This window comes from Plecotus auritus (assembly GCF_963455305.1).
Source record: "Plecotus auritus genome assembly, chromosome: 3".
Taxonomy (NCBI): domain Eukaryota; kingdom Metazoa; phylum Chordata; class Mammalia; order Chiroptera; family Vespertilionidae; genus Plecotus; species Plecotus auritus.
Window position 1 is genome coordinate 128,224,229 of NC_137772.1, and position 11,532 is coordinate 128,235,760.

General features: G+C 36.6%; 1 protein-coding gene across 6 annotated transcripts in view; it reads left to right on the top strand.

Annotated features, from left to right (window-relative positions):
* Nucleotides 1–9,490, top strand: part of MTMR6 (myotubularin related protein 6) — a 44,477-nt gene extending 34,987 nt beyond the window's left edge. For 2 of the 6 annotated variants that reach the window (XM_080659295.1, XM_080659296.1), the window contains 6 exons: nucleotides 18–67; nucleotides 502–541; nucleotides 629–702; nucleotides 4,270–4,401; nucleotides 4,487–4,613; nucleotides 6,417–9,490. In XM_080659295.1, coding sequence (XP_080515421.1) covers nucleotides 18–67; nucleotides 502–541; nucleotides 629–702; nucleotides 4,270–4,401; nucleotides 4,487–4,613; nucleotides 6,417–6,677 — 684 coding nt within the window. In that variant the 3' untranslated portion in view covers nucleotides 6,678–9,490. Of the gene's footprint in view, nucleotides 1–17; nucleotides 68–501; nucleotides 703–4,269; nucleotides 4,402–4,486; nucleotides 4,614–6,416 lie in introns of all 6 variants that reach the window. The other 4 variants (XM_080659294.1, XM_080659293.1, XM_080659297.1 and 1 more) reach the window with 3 other exon arrangements.
* The last annotated feature ends 2,042 nt before the right edge of the window (nucleotides 9,491–11,532 follow it).

Consider the following 11,532-nt stretch of genomic DNA (forward strand, 5'->3'; position numbering starts at 1 on the left):
TTTTGTTTTTCATTAAGGTTTTAATAGAAAAGGACTGGATCTCCTTTGGACATAAATTTTCAGAGAGGTGAGTCACTGTTATATATTTACATATTTTGCAAAATTAGAAAAAATAGTTTAGAGTGCCAAAATGTTTCTGTTTTTCATGAACTTGTATGCCCAGTGGGAGGTGAGAGTGTGATATGGTTTTTTTGTATGAAGATTAATTTTTTTTGGTTATTTATTTCAATTCTCATATCTCTGTTAATTTTCAGGAAATTTATTAACCTTCCTGTTTGTCTGGATTGTAGTAGGTAGAAGGTAATAGACCCTTTAAAATTGTGGTTGAAAAACTTAGGTATAAATTGTTCCAATAAAAACATCACAATTTTTTCTGCAATGGCACAATATTTTAAGTTTTTATTTTTTTATTTTTATGTGTGTTTAAATTTAACAACACCTGAACAATTGATTTCTTTCAGAGGCATTTTTAAAAACTTGTACTTTTCTGGGGGGGGTTAGGTGTGGCCATTTGGATGGAGACCCAAAGGAAGTTTCACCGGTATTTACTCAGTTCTTGGAATGTGTGTGGCATTTGACTGAACAGTTTCCACAAGACTTTGAATTCAATGAAGCATTTCTTCTTCAGATTCATGAACATATTCATTCATGCCAATTTGGAAACTTCCTTGGAAATTGTCAGAAGGAAAGAGAAGAACTCAAGTAAGATGGTTTGATTAAATGGGCTCCTTTTTTCCTTCTTAGCTGAGGACTAACATCAATTATAGTTGAACTGAATAAAAGACATTATGAAATAGAACTGAATTTTTTGTTAAGATTTTATTATCTATAGTTCTGAAGCCAAGTATACTCTGAATATCTCTCACATCCTCTGGTTAATAGTAGAATGCATTTTTTTAAAGTGTGTTTTAAAGTGTAGCATCTATACAGAAAAGTACATGTATTATAGGTGTGAAGCTCAATAAATGTTAAACTTATCCACCTGTGTAACCAGCACTCAGAATAAGAAATATTTCCAACACCCTCAAAACACCCCTTATGCTCCTTTCCTGTCTGAATCCTATATAATAAAAGGCCAATATGCAAATTGTCCCCTCGACCAGGAGTTCAACCGGGAGTTCAACCAGGGGGTAGGGCCGGCCGGACCCCACCCATGCACGAATTCGTGCACTGGGCCTCTAGTCTATATTATAAAAGGCCTGTGGCCCTAACGCTGTAACGACCAAAGACCAGCGCACGTGGGTGGGTGGGTGGGGTGGCAGGCGGGTGGGCAGGGCCGTGCGATTTCACGTGCTGGGCTTCTAATATATATATAATTTAAAATATATATTTTAAAATCTTTATGTTTCATTTCCCAGAAACTATTGGTCACTATGTTTTAAAGTATGGTAAAAGATTGTAAAACTGTTGGGTAATTTAAGGTAACATGAAGCCTTATAGCTCTCCTCACATTTCTAAATAGACAGTTCTTTGGGGAAATAGTCTACCTATGTTGGCTTCCAGTGTGTCTATCCCTGACTGGGTCTTACACCTGTTTTTCCCTAACTGGTCTTTGGGATTAGGGGCTTCTGGCTAAAAGTGTGTGTGTGTGTGTGTGTGTGTGTTAGGTTGGGTTTCTAAGATTAGATTTTTTACAGTAGTCAATCAAGAACAGTTACAGGTTTTTTAAGATCTGAGGGACATATTAGAGAGGCTAAATATGGTGGTAGTTTGAAGACAGCCACATACTATCACTCCCAACAGAAGTGAAGGCAGAATTGAGACCAAGTGGAACATTCTAAAGATGTGTAAAGGGAATAACAAGTGAAATAGAGTATGACAGAGATGAACAAATCAGGGACTTTAACTCTGTGCTATAGTATCTCACAGTGGGTTTTTTCATAATTAGGAGAAGTGACTTGGAGCACAGAGCTATTTTAGGAAAAACTATTGTCAATTATGAATATGAATGTGCAAACATCCTTATAAATAGGAAGATGGTAATAAAAGTACATTTTTTTTAGTAGTCTTTCTTTAAGAACATATCTATTAGTTATTTTAGAGGTTATGGAAAAATGAGCAGATTCTCCACTGTTTCGTCTGTATCACTGGTTTATGTTTCTTTGGTAAATATACTATCTCAAATAATCTACCCTTTTTTCACCTACTTCACCTACTTACTCTTAGATTTGTAGTATAATTGGCATTTTTAAATTCTTGAATACTGTCCTGATTTTTCCTAATTTCCTTGTTTTGTACCCACTCACACTTAAATTTGTCCCTGTCCTGTAATACATGCCATTACAGCCCAGATGTGGGGCTAGGACAATTAGGCTAAACAGAAATACATTAGCATCTTACTTTATACTAGAGGCCCGGTGCCCAAAATTCGTGCACAGGTAGGGTCCCTATGCCCGACTGGTGATCAGGGCCTTCCTTCCCCCTGCTGCCAGCTGCTGGCCAGAGCCTTCCTTCATTCCGTGCTGCCCCCTGGTGGTCAGTGCACATCATAGCGAGGAATCGAACTCTCAGTCGAACTCCAGAGGGGACAATTTGCATATTAGCCTTTTATTATATAGTATACAGTTGACCCTTGAACAACTTGGTGGTTAGGGCACTGACCCCTGTACAGTTGAAAATCTGCATGTAATTTAAGTTGATCTTCTGCATCCATGGATTTGAAAGTACTGTTTTTTTTAAAATATATATTTTATTGATTTTTTACAGAGTGGAAAGGAGAGGGACAGAGAGTTAGAAACATTGATGAGAGAGAAACATCAATCAGCTGCCTCCTGCACACCCCCTACTAGGGATGTGCCCACAACCAAGGTACATGCCCTTGACCAGAATCGAACCTGGGACCCTTGAGTCCGCAGGGCGATGCTCTATCCACTGAGCCAAACCGGTTAGGGCAAAAGTACTGTTTTTGATCATGATCAGTTGAATCTGTGGATGTGAAACCCAGGGATACGCAGGGCCAACTCTTTATTGAAAAAAAACCATGTATAAGTGAACCTGTGCAGTTCAAACCTGTGTCGTTCAAGGTTCAGCTATATGTGTGTGATGATTTGAAGTAGGTGTAACATAGACCAGACGAAGATTATGAAATTGTGTGAATTAAGAGAGGAATCTCTTAAAGTATGTGATTTGAGAGAAAACAATATACTTGTGTTGTGTTTGATAAACATGGTTTTATTAAATGACTAGAGGCCTGGTGCATGAAAATTCGTGTACGGGGGTGGTGTGTCCCTCAGCCCAGCCTGCACCCTCTCCATTCTGGGACCCCTCAAGGGATGTCCGACAGCCCTACCAGGATCGGGCCTAAACGGGCAGTTGGACATCCCTCTCACAATCCAGGACTGCTGGATCCCAACTGCTCACCTGCCTGCCTTCCTGATTGCCTCTAACCGCTTCTGCCTGCCAGCCTGATCACCCCCTAACCACTCCTCTGCCAGCCTGATTGATGCCTAACTGCTCCCCTGCCAGCCTGTTTGCCCCTAACTGCCCTCCCCTGCAGGCCTGGTCACCCCTAACTGCCCTCCCCTGCAGGCCTGGGTCCCTCCCAACTGCCCTCCCCTGCTGGCCATCTTGTGGTGGCCATCTTGTGTCCACACGGGGGCAATCATCTTTGACCACATGGGGGCAGCCATTTTGTGTATTGGAGTGATGGTCAATTTGCATATTATTCTTTTATTAGATAAGATTAGATAGGATAGAGGCCTGGTGCAAGGGTGGGGGCTGGCTGGTTGGCCCTGAAGGGTGTTCCAGATCAGGGTGGGGGTTCCCTTGGGGTGTGTGGCGGCCTGGGCTAGGGGCCTGTGGTGGTTTGCAGGCTGGCCACGCCGCCCTGTGACCCAAGCGGAGGCCCTAGTGTCTGGGATTTATTTATCTTCTGTAATTGAAACTTTGTAGCCTTAAGCGGAGGCCAAGGCAGGCCAGGGCAGGTGGAAAGCTTGGCTTCCTCCATTGCTGGGGAAACCCGAGCCTCCTGCTCTCTCCGTGTCCGCAGCCATCTTGGTTGGGTTAATTTGCATACTTGCTCCTGATTGGCTGGTGGGCGTGGCTTGTGGGTGTAGCAGAGGTACGGTCAATTTGCATATTACTCTTTTATTAGGATTATAAGTAGAAAAGGAGAGAAGGAGAATACAGAATTCAGAGACAAGGTGACGTTAGACTGTGAATAGAAGGAAAAACTAAAACTTAAATCTACTTGTGAAAAAATTGCCTGCTTTATAAAACTGAGTATTGGCATCTGTGAGAAAGGTCTTTATGTTTCTCTTATTATATAAGGTTAAAGGAGAAGACTTACTCCCTGTGGCCATTTCTTCTGGATGACCAAAAGAAGTACTTAAATCCACTTTACAGTTCCACCTCTCAGCAGTTTGCTGTTTTGGAGCCAAATACAGCATCTTTCAATTTTAAGTAAGTTGGCATCTTTGAATATTTATATTCTGTTTTGTTAAAAATATATTTATTTATTGAAATTTTTCCTTTTTTGGTCATAAAGGTTTTGGAGAAACATGTACCACCAATTTGATCGAATGCTGCATCCCAGGGAGTCGGTGTGTAACATAATTATGAATATGAATGAGCAAAATAAACAGTTAGAGAAAGACATTAAAGACTTAGAATCTGTAAGTATTCTGAATTATCTAATGTAATATATTTGGAGTATTAGTATTATTACTTGTATTCTTAAATTAATATATATATAGAAACCTTACAAGAACACATAGTTGCTTCCAAGTTAGAACTCTATTTTGAATAGGTTAGTTTGAATCACTTTCCCTGAATTTTAAAATATATTGAAATATCCTAAGTATATAGAGAAGTAGAGATATAAAGTAATAAATATCAGGGTATGCATCACCTAACTTTGTGAGATTTTAACATTTGTCATATCTGTTTCAGATCTTTCATGCTTTTGTTTTAAGAAATGAAACATGATATATTTGAAGACCCTTATACTCCTTTTCATGCTCCCCGCATATACTTGCACTTAACTTGGTGTTAATTATTCCTGTGAACATTTGTATACTTCTATGTATGTTTGTATCCACAACTTATATTACTGTTTTGGTGGTTTTAAATACTATTTTTATCGTATATTAAAAAATAAAAAAGAATATAGTTTTTGTATGCAGTATAAAGGGCAACAAACAACATGAATGCCCATGTACCTTTCACTCAGCTAAGAAGCTGCATGTTTGAAAAATATATAGAGATTGACATACTTCATTTTGCTCAACATTGTTTTGAAATTTATCAATGTTGATATGTGTAGCTTTAATGCATTTCTTTTGTTAGTGATTACTGTATAATATTCTCTTGTATGAGTAGCTCACAGTCTATCCTTTCAGCTGCTGAACATTTAAATTGTTTTTAGTTTTGGATTTCCATAACAATTGAAGTTGAATGACTTTTCATATGTTTGTTGGCCATTTGGTTTTCCCTTTTCTGTGAATGACCTGTCTGTTGGCCTATCTGCCTTTTTCTTACTGATTTGTAAGAGTTTTTTATATATCAGGCACTGATTCTTTTTTAGTTATATATATCACAAATGGCTTGTCCTTCCCATTTTATTTATGGTATATTTTGTATAGATGCTTTGAATTTTAATGTAGTCAAGTTTATCAATCTTTGTTTTATGCTTTTTTTTTTGTACCTTGTTTAAGAAATTTCACCCTAGCTGGTTTGGCTAAGTGGATAGAATGTCGGCCTGTGGACTGAAGAGTCCCAGGTTCATTTCCAGTCAGGGGCACATGCCCGGGTTGCAGGCTCAATCCCCAGTATGGGGCGTGCAGGAGGCAGCTGATCAATGAATCTCTCTCATCATTGATGTTTCTATCTCCCTTTTTCTCTGAAACCAATAAAAATATATTAAAAATAAAAAATGAAAAAAAAATTAACAAAAAGAAATTTCTCTCCACCCTAAGACTTTTCTATAATCTTTTCTTTGCCATCATATATAATAAAAAATAATTAGTAAGTATATATTTTAAAAATCTTAGACAGTTGTTATAACTTGGTCTTGTCTGTCTCTCAGGCAGGGTGTTCCTTAGTCATCCAAGTAATGACTGCTTGAGTAAACTGTAGGAGGATGTGTTAAAAAGAGGCAGGCACAAATATAGGTAATTCAGAAAAATCGGTTTGCAGACTAGTCCAACGATTTGGAGAGTGCAATACTCTGCCAAAGATTACTTTTAAAATTTTCTGTTCAGTTTTTTAAAAAAAATTTTGTGTTTTTAAAGCCTGTTGTACATAGAAAAACCATGTAGGTTTTAGGCAATAAAATCTTTAGCTAAATAAGTATGTAATTGTTGTATTATTTAGTTGTGATCTCAGGGTGAATATCTCATATACATGTCTTATATACAGTTGTTTAAACATGTACTATGTGCAATTAGTAATTTTTTTCAAATTTGTATTTGTTCTAGAAAATTAATAAACGCAAAAATGAGCAAATCGATGGAGTTCTCACCAAGGAATTGTTACATCCAGTTCATCCTGAGTCACCTATCATCAAAACCTCTCTGTGTTTTAAGGAGCAGACTCTGTTACCTGTGAATGATACTCTTCGAACTATAGAGGGCAGCAACCCAGCGGATAATCGTTACAGTGAATACGCTGAGGAGTTTTCCAAATCCGAACCTGCTGTGGTCAGCTTAGAGTATGGTGTGGCAAGAATGACTTGTTAGGCTCCTAGAGTATTTTCTGGACTGACTGTAGTGCAAGAAATGGATTATTGTGAGGATGATCTGTGTGCATGATGAGAAGGAATTTGTCTAATAATGATCTTAGAGTTTAATAGTAGCTTAATCGTTTAAGGAAGGAAAATAACTGCTCTTGTGAGAGGAATTAGTGTAACTGCATTTTTAGTAAGGAATGACTTTCATTTCTTTAAGAAACAAGTGATATTGACATTTATTCAAAACACAATTTGCATTGTATACTAGCAAATTGACATTTCTGTATGATTTATATGATAATTAGAGTCAAACATGAATAGCTTTACTTAACTATAATTTAATTACCAGTAAACAGAACTTGACAAGGCAGTCCCTTAATAAATGACATGGCATGTTCTTTCAATAATGCAACCATGTAACTGAATTTTTACATATTTTAGCTATAGTGATGTTTAATGTTGTGCCATGAAAAATATTTCTAAGAAAGCCTTAAAATCTCAGTTTATTCTTTACTCTTAGGTTTTATAGCCGAGAGCAGAATTTTGTGTTTGGTTTTCTTTTTGCCAGCCTTGTTTTATCAGTGAAGTCTATACTCATTACTGCAGGCCTTGCATGCTGCAGTACTCCTATATAGAAAGTTGCACAGGCACACTGTTAAGTTCATGTGTAGCTCATCCCACTTCCATAGTCAAAATGAAACCACCGTTTTTATTCCACTTACAGTTTGCTTAGTACTACATTTGATGACTTATTATTTACAACATAGGTTATTGATTTTTAAAAATATGTATTCAGAACATTTGACTATCTTTCATATGTGGATTACTGCATTCTATTGATTCTTATTTTGTGGTTGGCTTTATTCTTTTGATAACTATGTAATTTAAAAAATATAAAGTTCTAAAACTGTTCTTAGAACAATGAATAATACGTACATATTTTTAAACTGTTTTACCTCTCAATGAGTTACTGCTCTTCCTAGAATATTTTACTTTCAGTTTACCTAAACATTTTGGGGTAAAATTAAAAGGGAAATACAGATAATTATATTTTGCTTGGTTATATAAATCTTAAAGCAGTCATTTCTATATGGAATAATACTTTCTGTTAATATATAAGTAAAAAGAAGAAACTGAAGGGTAGCCTAATACAAAGTTAATATTTAACAAAAACAACTTAACTGCTGAGAAGAGTTTTATTTTGCCATGTTTTAAAAAAAAGCACAGGGCCTGGATGCCTGAGGTCAGGACTGCTGGAGGCAGCTGGCTTCAGAATAGAAAATGTAAGTAACATGGTGGCACGAGCCATAATTCAAGGATACAAAGATATCTGCAAAGGGCCCTTCATGCTTCTCTTTATTATACCTTTATCTATTATTAGTTTTGAGCATAAATATCTTTTTCAAGTGGAACAAAAGCTTTATTGTATGAGAACTTATCAAATCCCATTTATTTTTCCAATGCTTTTCTGTAACAAATTATGTAATAAAAATACCCCTTTGTAAGCAGTAACAGACATACACTGTATATAAAATATAATTTGTGATATTTAAGCACTAGGACAGGAAACTTAATCTTTGTGACCACAAAGGGAAAGCTTTTGTGCCTTGTTTGGTTCCAGTACTGATTGTGGTTTTAGAATCATCCATAGAAGACTTCTATAGTCAGCTCTTTGGTTTATTATCTTACAGTCTTCAACTTGAGGCATATATATGTTTATCTGTTCTCACATGGACTGAAAAATCAGTTAACATTCAATATAGGGTATATATTGGCAAAAGGCAGATTGTGTATGTCTTATAACATTGGATTTATGTTCAGTGTGTTTGGGAATGTATAGCATGTAAATTATTTCATATATTATTTAAAGGTAATTAAATGTTCATGTTTTACTTTAAATGTTTCACTTTTGGAAAAAAACAAGTGGGATCAAGTTGTAGTTGTTTGTTTTCCCTCTCCTCGGCAAATGGACCTGCACCTTACACTAATCATAACAGTATCAGGTTTGAGCACTTCATTTTCCAAAAGACAGATATTGACAGTGGGCTAAAAGTTCCAGCAGATATAGCTGGTAATGTCATTAAATTTTCCTTTTGTGCTCTTGTCACTTCCTGCTGTTATAATCAGGATTTTATCTTGCCCTTACCTACTTGTTGATGGAAGGCAGTGTCCAATGAGTATGTACATTCAAGGTGAAATGTCTCTTCAAAGGCTGATCTGGATGTAAACACGAGGAAGAAAATGATTGGCAGAGAAGAATATTCATTTTATTTGTGGGTGTTTTGAACAGGTTAACTAGGCTAGAAATAGCTCAGGGAGTCTTGACTAAATCAACGTGAAAGGAAGCTTTCCTCCCTATTTCTCTTTATTTGGTGGGATAGCAGGACAGTGCAGTAGTATCAGGATACTAAAAATAAAAAATCTTAGGTTTTAGAGCACATATTTAAAGTAGTTTTCGGTTACCAGCAAAATTGAGAGGAAAGTCCAGATATTTCCCATATACTCCTGACCCCACACATTCATAGCTTTCTCCATTATCAGCATCCCCCACCAGAGTGGTACATTTGTTACAATTGATAAGCCTATATTGATGCATCATAATCACCCAAAGCCCATAGTTTAGAGTTCTCTTTTAGTATATATTCTGTGGATTTGGACAAAATGTATAATGACTGATGGCTCTTTTTTTTTTTTTCCATTCTTAGCACTGAATAATCTTCCATTGTCTGGATATACCAGAGTTTATTTGTCCATTCATCCACTAAAGGACATTTTGGTTGCTTTCAAGTTTTAGCAATTATTAATAAAGCTTCTATAAATATCCATGTGCAAGTTTTTGTTTGGACAAGAGTTTTCAACCCCTTTAGGTAAATACTAAGGAACATGATTGCTGGATTATATGGCAATAGTATGTTCAATTTTGAAAGAAACTGCCGGATTTTCTTCCAAAGTGGCTGCATGTACCATTTGCATTACCATTAGCAATGAATAGAGTTCCTATTGTTCCACATCCTCACCAGTGTTTGGTGGTGTCAGTGTTCTGGATTTTGGCGAGTCTAATAGGTGTGTAACTAGCCTGGCTATTTTTGACTGTTGTTTTTTCAGGTCTACTTTAAAATACTGAAAAACTTCCAGTTAACATTCTAAGTTGGATGAAATGCTGATCATCTGCAAAACTATATAGAGCTATTGAAGACTCATCAATGACATTGATTCATTTTCATTAGCCAAGTTGTAGCTATTTTTGTTGGCTTTCCCATGTAGTAACCCAATTGGTATTAGCATGTCTCAATTGATTAAAATAAAATGTAGAACCTATTTTAAAAAATACTTAACTAGAAAAAAACCATCCTGAATAATCAACTGAAGACGAGCTGGAGAGAACCCTGATAACCAAGGATGGAAAGTGGCGAACACATAGAGACTGATAGGAAGGGCTGAATGGGCAGCCCTTTTAAGAGAGTTCCTACATTTCCAGCCATCTCTCCATGGCAAATAGCATTTTTTAAAGATTGATTTCAGAGAGGGAGCGAGTAGGAGAGAACAATAGAAACATCAATGATGAGGGAATCATTGATCAGCTGCTGCCTGCATGCCCCATATTGAGGATCAAGATGTACTCCGGGCATGTGCCGTGACTGAAATTGAATGTGGTACTCTTCAGTCCACAGACCGATGCTCTATCTGCTGAACCAAACTGGCTAGGGATAAATTTTTTTTTTTTTTTTAAGGCAGGAGGACAGCTTAAGGGAGCTGTGGGACAACAGGAAACTTAACAATATTTGCATTATAGGTGTGCCAGAACAGGAAGAAAGTGAGCAAGGGATAGAGAACATGTGTGAAGAAATAATGTCAGAAAACGTCATAACCTGGTGAAAGAAAAAGTCACACAAGTACAGGAGGCACAGAAAGTCCCAAGCAAGAAGAACCCATACAGGCCCACACCCAGACATATCATTAAAATGCCAAAAATTAAAGACAGAATTTTAAAGGCAGCAAGAGAAAAGCAAGTTGTTACCTACAAAGGAGCTCCCATAAGATCTGTCATCTGATTTCTCATCTGAAACTACAGGCCAGAAGGGAATGGCATGAAATATTCAAGGTAATGAAAAGCAAGGATCTGAAACCAAGATTACTATATCCAGAAAGGCTATCATTCAAAATAGATGATGAAACAAAGAGCTTCTGGTTTCTTGGGATATAGTCCTAGAGGTGGGATTACTGGCTTAAATGGGAGTTTCATTTTTAATATTTTGAGGAAACTCCATACTGTTTTCCACAGTGGTTGCACCAGTCTGCATTCCCACCAGCAGTGCAAGAGGGTTCCTTTTTCTCTTCATCCTCGCCAGCACTTGTTTGTTGATAATCGCCATTCTGACAGGTGTGAGATGGTACCTCATTGTCATTTTGATTTGCATCTCTGGGATGATTAGTGACTTTGAACATGTTTTCATATGTCTCCAACAATAAAGATTTAATTTAAAAAGTAAAATGAAAATAAAAATACATAACTAAACTTTAGGAACCCATATCTAAAAAAAAAAAAGACAGCCTATAATCAAGAATGATTTACTATCTTAAAAATATATGTACTTGCTATCTTGTAAGAAAAAAACACTAATTTCTGCCATTTTACTAGTATAAAATTGCTGCTCTAGTTATTTCTAGTCAAGTAAAATATCCTTTTGTACAGCAACTTTTATAAAATAGAATGTATAACAAACTAATACATGGTTTAGCATGTATGGGTTGGGACGCTGGAGTTAAAAGCATTTGCAGAGATAGCAATACAGTGTTGGCATTTAACAATATTTTTGGAGATTTCGATGCAAAATGGGGAATCATACTTAGAAACCCTTCTGTAA